Below are 12,855 nucleotides of genomic sequence, written 5' to 3'. Positions count from 1 at the left end.
CCCTGGGCCCTGGGGGTGGGCGGCGGGGCTGGCAGGCGGTGGGCGCCCCTATGCTCTGGGCGGGCACCGACAGGCCCGGGGAGGCTTCGCCGACACCAGCCGGCCTGGGCTGGGCCCCGGGGGTGAGGGTGCAGTGACAGGCCCCACGGGCACCTGCACTGGGCACTGAGGGCAGGAGACGGGCGGCCCCGGTTCTCTGCCCCTTTCCTCCCTGGCATCCTGGAGGCCTGGGCCGCAGGGGCCCTCAGTGAATCTGGTCGTCCTTCCCACGTTTACGCTCTCAAGGGGAAAGCTTGCTGCCAGGCTAGGGGTGCTCGGGCAGAGGCTGCTGTGGCTCAGCTGCCCGGAGCTGCCCGTGGGTTCTGGGGGACGCTGGGGCTGAGGAGCCTCCCAGGTAGACGTGGCCGTGCTGCTCGCCCAGCCGCCCCCTCCCTAATGTGTCCTGGCCGCCGGGCGGGGCTGCGGCCCCCGTGCCCACTGCCCTGGCGTGAGCCCTCCGGGTGTGTGCCTCCTCGGGCTGGGGGGCCTGCAGAGACGGCGGTCCCTGCCGCCCGGTGGCTCTTCCTGCCGCCTGCCAGGGGCTGTCCCGGCTGGGGAGACACGCGCGCCGCCCCCCCCCCCGCGCAGCTTCCACCCCCATCCTCTGCTCTCTTGGCAGCGGCTGCAGGAGCCTTGGCTGCGCGCCCGACCCGGTCTCTGTGCGCTCAGAGAACAGAGACAAAACAAAATAAATTGGTTTCCTGGCCGGAGCAGCGGGCGTGCTCGGTGAAGGGGGGCCGGTGCAGCGCGGCTCCCGGCCTGTCTCCCCCCCTCCCAGGGGCTCTGGCTGTCGGCAGCCACATCCTGTCGGCTACTTTTTTATATTCGGTATTTTGAGAAATCGATGATGATTGTAAATGGAGTGCAGAGGCCGGGGGAGGGGCTTCGGCCCGCCCGCGGGGAGGCGCTCCTCCTGGCTCGGGCTGTGCTGGAGCCGCCGGGGTGGGGGCTGCTTCCTCCGGCGATGACTATCCCATATGTCGCCTGAGTGACAGGGAGCCGTACTTCTGCCAGCACAGCCGGCTGTGGCTCGAGGGGGCGGCAGAGCTCGGCTTTCAGGGACCAGGCTGGCCTGACAGATGCTCTCCTCCCTGAGAAGTGCTGCCCCGGCCCCCCCGCCCCCCCCCCCGACACACACACACTTGTCGCCGCGTCTCTGCCGTCTGTGCAAAGCAGGGTGGGCTTCAGGGAAGAGGCTTGAGAGGTGGGGTGGCGAGCAGTCCTCTCGGGAGCCCAAGGGGCAAGAGCACGCGAGGGGCGCGGGAGCCTCCCCCACCCCGGGGCTGTGCCCTGGGTGGTTGGCACTTGGGAGGGGCCACCGTCTGCGAACACTTGGTCGCATTGTGTCGGGCAGCGCCTCCTCCACGCAGCATCCTTGGAGGTGGCCGGTGGTGCCAGGACTCCACTCAGGCCTTGGCCAGCCTCCAGCAGTGGTGTCCTGACAAGGCATGCTCCTGGGGGAGAACCTGCGGTGTGGCAGTGCCCAACCTCCCCCTCCCCAGTCCCTGTCCTGCCCACCCCTCAGGCCTGGGCTTGAGGCCCGGACTTTCTAGGCCCTCTGACCGCCGGCCTCTGCCGTGCATGGCTTTGGGGGACCCCGGTCCCAGGCACTGACGGGTGAGCAACGGTCCTCCTTCTCGGGAGACCTGGGTCCTGTTTCCGCACCTTGGCCTTCTCCGTACCTTCCCCCCAGCTCACATCCCAGGCAGCAACAGGGCTGCAGCCCCTGAACGTGCTGCCAGGCCACGCGTGGCGGGGGTCCTGGCCACCGTGAGTGGGGGGAGCCCCGCTCCCACAAGTCCACTGCACCCCTCCCCCACAGACGTGATCTCATCCAGCTGCCGCCCCGGGAGGAGGGGCGGGGGCGGGGGGCTGGGCGGCCTTCGCAGCAGCGGGGTTCCCCCACCCTGCCTCTGGCCTGGGAGAAGCTGAGGCCTTGGGCGGGTGGGGTGGGGGCGGGGCTGCGAGCCCCCGGGGTCCCGGCCCTGCAAGGGTGGGCGGGCGGCGGGCGCATCTGCGTCCGGGCTGCGGTCCTCCCAGCTCTCCCGCCAGGCGCCGCTAATGGCCTCCCGGCTACTGAGCGGCAGCCGCGTCCTCCGGGCCCCGCCCCCGGCCCCGGCCCCCGGCGCGGCCCTCGGCCCCCGGCGCTCGCTTGCTGCTGGCAGCGCAGCCGCGGCTCGGGTTTCGAGCTGTTGCGCAGAGCGTGCGTCTCGGCCTCGCGGGCCGCCGGCCTCCCTGGCGGGCCCCCGTCCCACGGCCAGGCTCCGACAGACCCTCCGGTCGCCCCGGCCGCCTGGCCTGGGAGGGGCCCGATGACACCGTGGCCTCACAGGTGGCCGTGGGGGGGCTGTGGGTGTGGCGGCTGTGACCTCAGGGCGCCCCTGGCTGCCTTTGCCAGGCACCACCTCTCAGCCAGGCCCGCTGCGTTTGGGTGTGTGTGGGGTGCCCCCCGCCAGCGCCGCCCCCCCGGGTCCACTTGTCACACTTGGGAGACAGGGTTCCCCCTGGGGAGGGCGGAGGGTGTTGGAGGATCGCAGCACCCTCCCTTTCACTGGGGCAGCTGGGTGGTAGAGGCCCTGGCCTGCCCTGTGCCCACTGGAGCCAGTTTCCTGGGCCTGGGGCGGGGCGGGGGTGGGGTGGGTGTCGCCCTAGGGCTGGAGGTGTGGCCGTGGACTGGGGCTGGCTGGGCAGGCTTGTGGGGGCAAGTTGTGTGGGAAAGGCGGTGAGCGGCTGGCTGCTGAGCAGGGCCAGCATGTGTCCCGGCCCAGGCCGTGGCTGCCTCGCTGAGGACAGGGCTCGGGGTGGGGGGCTGGCCGTGTGTGGGCAGGGGCTCGGGGCGAGTCCTCCCGAATGAGGTCTTAGAGGGGCTGGGGCTGGGATGTGTGAAGCAGCGTAGTGGGCCTTTGGCACTTAGCAAGGGGGTCCCAAGCCTATGCCCACCTCCAGCATTCCCAGGGGAGTTTCCGGGAGCCCTTGCCTGCAGGGAGCCGAGATTCGGGTGTCCCACGTGGGAATGCCCGCTGGACCCTGGCCAACCCCAGGAGGGGGAGGGGCAGGTGGGTGGGGGTCTTGGGTATCTGAGGACCGAAGAGCAGGGGCAACCTCGGTGCCCTCACCCCCTCCCCCATGGACCCCTTGGCGGGGGAGTGGACTTGCTTCTCTCTACCCCAGCAGCCGTGGAGGCACTGGTCAGGGGTCAAGGAGTGGCCTTGGAGGGGCCCTGTGCCCACACGACGTCCGACGGCTCGGGTGGGTCGGGCCAGCAGCACTTCTGTGAGGACGGCAACTGGGAGGGACAGTCTGACGGAGGAGGTTTGGGAAGGGGGTTCCGAGTTTCTCGCCCGCCCCACCCTGGCCTGGCTGGCTACAGCTGGTGGGCCCTGCTTCTGACCCCGACCCCTGCCGGGATCCCCTCAGCTGGCTTTGGTCTTTGGGGCAGGAAGAGGCCGAGTGGGACCTGGCTTTCTCCCCTTGGGCCCGTCGACCAGGACTCAGGACTCATCCTGCCAGCACCTTGTGTGGGTTCAGCTGCAGCAGGTGGCCTGGGGCACGTGGCCTGTCCTCCTCCCGCCATGGAGTGCGGGAGAGAGGAGGTGCAGGAAGGCGGGGGGCGGGGGGGGCTCCGTGTCGGGGGAGCTGAGGGAACACTGCCGGCATTGTAATCGGAGAGGGGCAAGGGGAAGAGAGAGCCCGAGCGAGGGCGGCTGACCCCGCGCTCCCCGGGGACAGGTGGGAGAGGCGGAACGAGGAGAGAGTGAAGGATTCCAGAGGTGGGCCGGCTTCCTTTCTCTCAGACAGACACGGGAGGGAGGTGGGCAGCGGGCCAGCGCCGTACCTGCAGTTCCAATCTGCGGTCCTGACAGCTGCAGCCACTTTGGGGAGGGGGAGGGGAGGGGGGGCTCTGCGAGAGCGGAAAAATCCCAGCCGACACATCAGCCGGTGGCCGCCCGTGTCCGGTGCAGCCTGGGGGGCGGGGGACCCCTGCCGCCCGAAGGCTCGTCCTTGGGGCATGGCGGCCCCCTGGGAGAGCGCAGGCTGGGGGCTGTCTGGGCCCTGGAGGGGTCGGCGGGCTCCCGCCCCCACAGGGTCACATGTGCTTCCTGGCAGCCCGCAGGTGCTGCGCAGGGTGGGGGCCGGCTGGCCTGCGGGCGCAGGCGGCCTGGCGATGGATCACGTGGTGCCGGCAGCAGCTCGTTCCCCGGGCTGGGGACAGGGAGCTGACAGCCTGGCCCTGATGGCCATCAGAGCGTTTCCAGGCCTGCTTGGCCCGCAGAGGCGGCTGCTGGCCCAGGGTGCGGGCTGGGCCCTCCTTTCGTGCCGCCTCTGTGGGGCACTGGCACGCAGAGGCTCGGTGGAGGGGCGAGGCTGGCGTCCTGGGGAGGAAGTGGGGTTTGTGGTGGACGGGGGCCTGGCGGCTGCCGTGAATAGCCAAGTGGACTCTCGTGGGGCTGCAGGGGCTCGGGCCGGCCCGCCACCCCCAGTCTGGTTTGAATTTCTGGAGCGGTGGAGGGTGACGGCGTGCCCCTCCCCGCCCCCTCCCCTCCCTCCCCTGCTGGCTGGCGGGCCAGGCTCTCAGCCTCTGCTGCTACCGGTGCAGCTCAGGGAGCGACCGGGCCCACTGCCCGGGCCCGAGGCTGGCCAAGCTGCAGCCGCTGTCGGAGTCACAGGCCCAGCAGCCGAGGGCCTGGCCCACGCGCCCCGTGCCAGGACCTGCCGGCCCCTGGGGACCGTCCCAACGGCCTGTCCTCTCCTACCGACTTGGCATCTCTGAGGCTCCCTCAGCCCCTTCTCCTCTCCTGCACCGGCTCCAAGGGTCCCTGACACCCATGCCCCTCCGGCCTCGCCCTGCCTGTCCCCCTCACCCCGCACTCTTCTCTCAGGCCTTTGTGCAGGGCATGCGGCCCCCTGCCCCCTGCCGCCCATCGTCTTCGGGAGGATTTGTGAGGGAGGGTGCACTCCCACCTAGCCCAGGTATGGAGAGGTGAGGCCGGTGGGTGAGCGGCAGGTGGGCCACAGACCGTCCCCACAGAACTGCACTGGTGCCCCGGGGAGCAGGGGAGGCAGGCCAGAGACCCTGGGGGGCGTCCCTGCTTGCCCGCGTGCCCCTCTGCGGGTCGCGTTCTCGCAGTGTCCTCAGTGCCCCGGGGCGGAAGGGGTGCCTTTCTCATCCCCCAGGCAGACCCCCACATTCCTCCTGGGTCCTGGCTCTCCAGGCAGGCGGGTGGGGGTGACCGAGCATGCCCTCTCCCCCCCTTTGGCTGGCCAGCTGTAAGCTCCTGCAGGATTAAGGAGAGGAAATTTGGGGTTGGGTTTCTCTCTGAGTGGAACCTGCCGTTGTGACTTTTTATCCTGTTATATTTCTATCAGATTGGACACAGCCCCCTTCTAGTCCTTAATGGCTCTGGCTTTGAGAATTTCCTCCAAAATTACACCATCGCTTCCTGCTTCTCGGTTCCCTGGAGCCCGTCTGTTCAGAGGAGGGGGTGGCTCTAGCCCTGCCCTGTTGCGGTGCCCACGTGGGCCTGGCACCTGCCCTCTCCCGGGGTCCCTGAGCCTGCGCTGAGGGCTTGCAGGGCCCAGGGCTGGCACCTGGCGCTCATGGCCATTCCCCGCCCGCTGGCCGGAAGTCAGGCTGCTGGCCAGCCTGGGGGTGCTGGGGTGGCCTGCACAGAGCCGCCCCCACCTCTCTTCTCTGCTGTGCCCGTGGAGCTCGCGCCACTAGTCTATAATTGTCACCTGCACGATTTTAGTGGTCCACCAGCTGTGCACAGCTCTGGGGAGAAGCCTGGATTGCCCTCCTCATGGGCAGGTGGGGCCTTTGGGGGAGTTGGGTGGGTGGGTGGGTGGTGGGCAGCCAGGGGTCCTCTCGGTGTGAGCAGTGCTGCCGGGGCCAATTGCAGGGCTGGGGGCAGGGGTGGGCCCCAGGGGTACACACAGGCAGCTGCCACCTGGTCCATGCCCTCAGGCCTGGGGACTCACTCTGCCAGACAGTGCCCCTCGCTTACCCTCCCCCACAGGCCCCCTTCGTGGGGCTCCGTGGGCAGAGGCTGAGGTGCCGAGGCCCTGAAGAGCGACCAGTGAGTTGCATGCCGCAAGCACTGAGGACCCTTCAGGGCACTGGGACACCAGGCAGGCTCTTGGAACGGGGGTGGGGCGAGACTGCTCCCGGGCCTGGGCTGCCTGTGTCCTGCTCGGTCCCTCGCCCTCCTCTCCCTTCACAGGTCTCCTTCGGACCCCACGCTGTAGTTCCCTGGTCGGGGGTGCTGGGCGCGCCGGCCCTGAGCCCGGGAAAGTGGGGGACCTTCCCCGAGAACTGGGTACCTTGGCCCATGGAGCCCTGAGGGGTGGGAGGGTGGGCTCGGGCTCCGGCTCAGGGTGGATTCTCGATTGCTGGAGAGGACAGTGTGCGTCCGTGTTTAGAAGATAATTGTTTTGCTTTTAATTATACAAAGTTTCCAGACTTTATATTATCGTATCAAAGATGCCAGCACATAGCGACCAGAAGAAAACCAGGTTGGGAGCCAGCACGGAAAGTTCCAGTGGGGCTGGGCAAGTGCTGGGCCAGCTCTGAGTCCCACCGCCTGTCTGTCCATCGGCCCCGCTCACAGCTGGGGCAGGGCTGGCCTGGGGGGTGCCCTCAGGGAGGCCTGTGCCCGAGTCAGGTCCATGGGGGCTCTCCGTGGATGGCCCAGCAGTGTCCGCCTCTAACTCCGAATCGCCGTCTTTCTGTCTCGGTCCTTGCTCTGCAGAGGGGAGGGCAGTGTCAGGGCCCGCGCAGAGACCAGTGCCAGCCTGCACCTCTGGGCTTCCCCACTGGGTGCTGTCTCGGGTGGTGGGGTGCTGAAAGCACCCCCCTTCCACGCTCAGCCCAGCTTCCCCAAGCGGCTTGGGGAGGAGAGTACGCTGCTGCACAGCCGAAATTGTAAAATTAAATTTCCCAGATGTTCAGGCCCCAGGAGCTCGCGCGTGCCGTCTGGAGAGGAAGTGGGGATTGGGGAGAGCCGCGCCGTATTTTCTCCTTGCCTGCTCACCCTGCTTTTCCAGTGCCACCAAGCACAGCAGAAGCCGTAAATCACGGCCAGCCAGCGTCTCCCGCAGCGGGGCCTCTCCCCCAGCCCCCAGTCTCCTGCCCGCTCCTGCCAGCGGGTCCCACAGCTGCACTGGTGTCCGAGTGGGCAGCCCCAGGGGCAGGGGCCAGGGGAGGGCAGGCAGGTGCCCAATAAGCCTTAGGCCAGTGGCAGAGCAAGTGGATCCCACTGCCCCTGAGTCTCTTTCCCCCGGGGGCAGGGTGGGTGGCCAGAGTTGCTTGATCCAACCCTGGTTTGGTCCCCTAGCTTCCAAGTTGGTGTCGGCCCTGCCACAGTCTCCTCCCCCATCTGGCCCTGGGTGCCCTTGTCTGGTCCCCGTGGGAGCCTGTGTCCAGAGGACTCGTGGGGAGAACGTCCAGGGAAGGCCCGGCCCCGCCTGCTCCAGCTGCGCCCTCCTCCTCGTGCTGCGCCCCCCCCCCCGCCCCCCCCCGCCCCGGGCACGGGGTTGCGCGTGGGTTAACAGGTGCTGCTGGGGAGCTCTGCCTGCCTCTGGCCCCGCCCTCTCTGCCAGGCAGGTGTGGGTTGCACGGGTGGTTTGGAGGTGGGGGGCGCCCCATCCTCCTCGCCTCCCTTTCTGGGGACGACCCGCGGCCAACACTCACCAACTTTCTTTGGTTGCTGAGGCAGAAGGTGCAGATCTGTTTGGGCTGGGCGTTCTCGCCGTCGCGGGCGGGGGGCGGGGGCGGCGGGGGTGGAGGGCTGCCAGAGCGCGCCGCGTGGAAGAAGGCGGGCCCCGAGTGGCAGGGTTGCCCGTCGCCGCAGGCCTCACCCACCAGCAACACGTTGCCCAGGTGCGAGATGTAGCTGGAGGCCAGGCGCAGGGTCTCGATCTTGGAGAGCTTGCGGTCGGCCGGCTCGGTGGGGATGAGCGTGCGCAGCGCCGTGAAGGCCGTGTTCACGCTGTTCGTCCGGTCCCGCTCGCGCGCGTTCGCCGTGTGCCGCTGTCGGGGCTCGCGGCCCGGCCGCCCCCCAGGCCCCGGGCCGCCGCCCCCCGCCCGCCGGCCCCCGGCCCGTCTTCGGGCGCCCTGGAGGCCACAGCGCGCCGCGTGCACGCGGCAGGGCTTCTCGTCGGAGCCCGAACTCTCGCTGCCGCGGTCCTCGTCCTCCGACAGCGGGCTCACCTCGGGGTACAGGTAGCGGCCGGGCGGTGCCGAGCGCAGCATCGCGAAGGACATGGGGCCGGCGGCCGCCGTCAGCTCCGCGGCGCGCTGTGCATGCCGCTGCCGCCGCCGCCGCCCAGGCCAGGGGGGCGCGGGGTCTCAGGGCTCCCGCGGTGGCGGCTGCGGCGCCGCGCGCACGTGTGCGTCCCGGGCTGGAGCAGGGCCGCGGGCCGGGCCTTTATAGCCGAGGCGGCCCCTCCCCCGCGCCGGCCCGCCCTCCTCCCCGCCTCCCAGCCCCTGGAGGCCGCTTGGAGCAGGGGCCCTCTGTCCCTCTGCCTTCTCGCGCCACGGTGAAGGGGCCTGGAGCATCTTGCTGTCTTTGGGGGATGCGGGGAAAGTGGGAGCCCCCTTCTGGGTGGTACCGGGGCTGTGCCGCCTCCTCTCCTCCCTCTTTGCGGGGGGGCAGGAGGGTCAAGCAGGACCCATGACCCGGGCCTTCTTCCTTGGCATGACCAAGTTAACCCAGCTGCCCTGGCCCCAGCGCCTAGCCACACCCTGTCTGTCTCTCCCTCCCATGTACACTTGGGCCTTCTGTGCCCGGAGGAGGGGGCAGAGAACAGCTTCGAGGGGCTGGAGTTCAGCCCCAGCTCCCTTGGCCGCCCCCTCTCAGGTTTGTGCCTGGGGTCGCCTGATGACACAGCCTGTGTCTCCTGCACCTGCCCCCTCCTGGCATCAACCTCCAGGTCTGGCCCAGGCTGTGTGTGCCCACTTTACCGGGTCCTGCCTGCGCTCCTGCTCTGGAGAAATCCCCACCAGCACCCCGTTCCCCTGCTGAGTGCTCCCGTGGGCCTTTTCTCTGGGCCACCGACCCCCCCACCCCCAGTCTGTCCAATTCAGGGATGGCTGTGTAGACTTGGGGGTCACAGGAGAAGGAAGGGCATTCCTAGCAACGGCAGGGACACGCGGGGGCACACCTGGAGGATGGGCAAGCGGGGAGAACTGAAGTCGGCAGGTTGGGGGCTGGGGGCAGGTGCAGAGGGGCAGCTCCCAGAGGGTCCTGTCCTGCTGTAAGGGGGAGGGGTTCCCAGGCTCCCGGCCGTGCTGTCTCGTTGGGGCCACTCCTCCCGGGGCTACTGTTGCAGGAAGCGGCCGCCTGGGCAGCAGTCTCTGTGCTGGGTGGAGGGAGGGTGGCGGCTGGCAGGGGCCTCGACCAGGAATGTGTGTCCAGGAATGTGGCTGCTCTGCCCGCTGAGGGTGGGGTGGGGGGCAGGGCTGGGGGCTGGGGAGTCCCTGAACGCCTGCAGGTCACAGTGCGGCGGCTTCGGCGTCCCTTTGTGGTGGGTGGGTGGGGTCTTCCCCGAGTCCCTGCCCGTGGCTACCCGGTTTTGCCTAAGGCCCCCCGCCAGGGGAGGGAGCCCACGGGCGATGAGGTCACCCTTGCCTGTGGCTGCCCGGAGCCCTGGCCAAGGAATCCAGGGGGAGGCTCCGGCGTTGGCGCTACTTCAGTGGAAAATGTGAAGGTACAGCTCCGGCGCCTCTGAGGGCCAGGGGGTGGTGGGGGACAGTGCCGGCTGCCCTGCCACGTCACACCCCAGGGAGAGGGCACAAGCCAGGGTGCCCGGGTGCTGCCCCTGGCTAGCCTTGAAGCCCGTCCCTTTGCCCTCACCTTTCCCCCTCGTCTGTATCTTTTGGGGGGCTTGGAGGGACGGGTGGGCACAGTGGGTGTCCAGTGCCGATATGCTGGCCTTCTGCCCCAGGACATCCGGAACACGGTGGGCAACGTGCCCTTGGAGTGGTACGATGACTTCCCCCACGTGGGCTACGACCTGGACGGCAGGCGCATCTATAAGCCCCTGCGCACCCCTGACGAGCTGGACCAGTTTCTGGACAAGATGGACAACCCTGACTACTGGTGCGGGCGTGGGGCGGAGACTGTGGGGTGGGACAGGGCCGGTGGGCTGGGGCGGCGCGGGCTGGGGCAGGGCCTCGGCGCTGACGGGCAGCCCCTAGGCGTACGGTGCGGGACCGGATGACGGGGCACAGCGTGCAGCTGACAGATGAACAGGTGGCCCTGGTGCGGCGACTGCAGAGGGGCCAGTTTGGGGATGTGAGCTTCAACCCGTACGAGGTAAGGGGCAGCCGCTGTCCCCAGGGTCTGGGGACACCTGCGGGGCCCGGGCCCACACCCCTCTGTTCGTCCCCGCAGCCGGCTGTGGACTTCTTCAGTGGGGACCTCATGATACACCCGGTGACCAACCGGCCTGCTGACAAGCGCAGCTTTATCCCGTCCCTGGTGGAGAAGGAGAAGGTGGGTGTGGCCCCATCCTCCGGCCCGCCCCCGGCCACCTGCCCCCGCCCTGACCCTGCCACCTCTGCAGGTCTCCCGCATGGTGCATGCCATTAAGATGGGCTGGATCCAGCCTCGCCGTCCTCGGGACTCCACCCCCAGCTTCTACGACCTGTGGGCCCAAGAGGACCCCGACGCGGTGCTGGGCCGCCACAAAATGCACGTGCCGGCACCCAAGCTGGCCCTGCCGGGCCACGCGGAGTCCTACAACCCACCTCCCGAGTACCTGCCCAGCGAGGAGGAGGTGAGCCCGGTGCAGGCTGGGGTCTGCCTGCCCCCGCCCGCCCCGCGCTCCGGGCTCACTCCTGCCTTTACAGCGCATGGCCTGGGAGCAGCGGGAGCCCGAGGAGAGGAGGCTCAACTTCCTGCCGCGCCGCTTCCCGAGCCTGCGGGCTGTGCCTGCGTACGGCCGCTTCATCCAGGAGCGCTTCGAGCGCTGCCTTGACCTCTACCTGTGCCCACGGCAGCGCAAGATGAGGGTGTGCGGTGGGGGGTGGGGGGTGGGGCTCCCGGGCGGGGGCGGGAAGTGGGGGTGGACACAGCTGACCCCACGTGCTCCTCTCCCAGGTGAACGTGGACCCTGAGGACCTCATCCCCAGACTGCCCCGGCCACGCGACCTGCAGCCTTTCCCCACGTGCCAGGCCCTGGTGAGCAGACAGGGCGGGGCGGCTGGCAGCACAGTTCCGGGGCTCCGCCCCTCACCGCCCCTTCTCTGCAGGTCTACAGGGGCCACGGCGACCTCGTCCGCTGCCTCAGTGTCTCCCCGGGTGGCCAGTGGCTGGCATCAGGTGGGCCTCGGGCGGGGCAGCCCTGCCATGGGGGCTGGGCTGGGGGCCGGGTGCTGAGAGCCCATCCGCTGTGCTCAGGCTCAGACGATGGCTCGGTGCGGCTCTGGGAGGTGGCCTCCGCCCGCTGCGTGAGGACCGTGCCCGTGGGGGGCGTGGTGAAGAGCGTCGCCTGGAACCCCCGCCCGACCGTCTGCCTGGTGGCCGTGGCAGTGTGAGTATGAGGCCGGGGGTGCCCGCGCCGGCGGGGGTGGTCCTGTGCCCGGGGGCCTTCACTGGGCTCTGGCCGCAGGGAGGACGCGGTCCTGCTGCTGAACCCGGCCCTGGGGGACCGGCTGGTGGTGGGCAGCACGGACCAGCTGCTGAGCGCCTTCACCCCGCCCGCGGAGCCTGCTGCGCAGCCCGCCCACTGGCTGGAAGCCTCGGAGGAGGAGCGCCGGGTCGGCCTGCGGCTGCGCATCTGCCATGGCAAGGTGCGGGGGCTGTGGGGGAGGGGAGGGCGGGGGCGGGGCGGGGCGCGGCTGAGCCCACCTCCCTTCCCGCAGCCAGTGACGCAGGCGACGTGGCACGGCCGTGGGGACTACATGGCCGTGGTGCTGGCCACCCCGGGCCGCAGCCAGGTGCTGATCCACCAGCTGAGCCGGCGCCGCAGCCAGAGCCCTTTCCGCCGCGGCCACGGCCAGGTGCAGCGCGTGGCCTTCCACCCCGTGCGGCCTTTCCTGCTCGTGGCTTCTCAGCGCAGCGTCCGCCTCTACCACCTGCTGCGCCAGGAGCTCACCAAGACGCTGACGCCCAACTGCAAGTGGGTGTCCAGCCTGGCAGTGCACCCGGCAGGTGAGGGGGCGCCCTGGTTGGTGGGGGGCAGGTGAGGGGGCCACCAGGTCCCTACCACCGCGTCTTCCCCCAGGCGACAACGTCATCTGTGGCAGCTATGACAGCAAGCTGGTGTGGTTTGACCTGGACCTGTCCACCAGGCCGTACAGGGTGCTGAGGTGAGGTGCTGGCGGGTGACAGGCTGCTCCCTACTCACCCCCCCCACCCCCCTCAACCTGGTCCCCCCCTCAGGCACCACAAGAAGGCCCTCCGGGCCGTGGCCTTCCACCCCCGGTACCCGCTCTTTGCATCTGGCTCCGACGACGGCAGTGTCATCGTCTGCCACGGGATGGTGTACAAGTGAGTGCTGGTGCCTGCCCGCCTGCCCGCACCCCGGGGGGACTGTGCCGCCCACGTCCTGAGCCTCTCCCTTCCCCACAGCGACCTGCTGCAGAACCCGCTGCTGGTGCCGGTGAAGGTGCTGAAGGGGCACAGCCTGACCAAAGACCTGGGGGTGCTGGACGTGGCCTTCCACCCCACCCAGCCGTGGGTCTTCTCCGCCGGGGCTGACGGCACCCTCCGCCTCTTCACCTAGGTGGCCCTGCTTCCCGGGCGGGGCAGGTGGGGCTGGGCTGTGTGTGTGCTCGGACACTCAATAGAGGCGTTTCTCCTGCTGGCGTGA

At 69.7% G+C, this 12,855-nt stretch overlaps 2 protein-coding genes across 2 annotated transcripts in view; one reads left to right on the top strand and one right to left on the bottom strand.

The window, feature by feature from the left end:
- The window catches only part of BOP1 (BOP1 ribosomal biogenesis factor), a 21,034-nt gene extending 8,179 nt beyond the window's left edge, over positions 1-12,855 (top strand). Inside the window, exons 4-16 of the mRNA XM_059995325.1 lie at positions 9,985-10,139; positions 10,238-10,355; positions 10,434-10,535; positions 10,606-10,818; positions 10,892-11,053; positions 11,142-11,222; positions 11,294-11,363; positions 11,442-11,574; positions 11,653-11,833; positions 11,906-12,194; positions 12,268-12,352; positions 12,426-12,533; positions 12,615-12,855. Of these exons, the coding sequence (XP_059851308.1) occupies positions 9,985-10,139; positions 10,238-10,355; positions 10,434-10,535; positions 10,606-10,818; positions 10,892-11,053; positions 11,142-11,222; positions 11,294-11,363; positions 11,442-11,574; positions 11,653-11,833; positions 11,906-12,194; positions 12,268-12,352; positions 12,426-12,533; positions 12,615-12,768 (1,851 nt within the window). The 3' untranslated portion in view covers positions 12,769-12,855. The remainder of the gene's footprint in view (positions 1-9,984; positions 10,140-10,237; positions 10,356-10,433; positions 10,536-10,605; positions 10,819-10,891; positions 11,054-11,141; positions 11,223-11,293; positions 11,364-11,441; positions 11,575-11,652; positions 11,834-11,905; positions 12,195-12,267; positions 12,353-12,425; positions 12,534-12,614) is intronic.
- Positions 6,467-8,426, bottom strand: SCX (scleraxis bHLH transcription factor). Its single transcript, XM_059995433.1, has 2 exons — positions 7,730-8,426; positions 6,467-6,782 (listed from the first exon to the last, which is right to left on the bottom strand). The coding sequence occupies exons 1-2, from the start codon at positions 8,300-8,302 to the stop codon at positions 6,744-6,746; spliced, it is 612 nt and encodes a 203-aa protein (XP_059851416.1). The 5' UTR covers positions 8,303-8,426; the 3' UTR covers positions 6,467-6,743.

Source organism: Delphinus delphis, chromosome 17 (assembly GCF_949987515.2).
Source record: "Delphinus delphis chromosome 17, mDelDel1.2, whole genome shotgun sequence".
Taxonomy (NCBI): domain Eukaryota; kingdom Metazoa; phylum Chordata; class Mammalia; order Artiodactyla; family Delphinidae; genus Delphinus; species Delphinus delphis.
The sequence above is the reverse complement of the archived record's forward strand: the minus strand, read 5'-3'. Positions and strand labels throughout refer to the sequence as shown.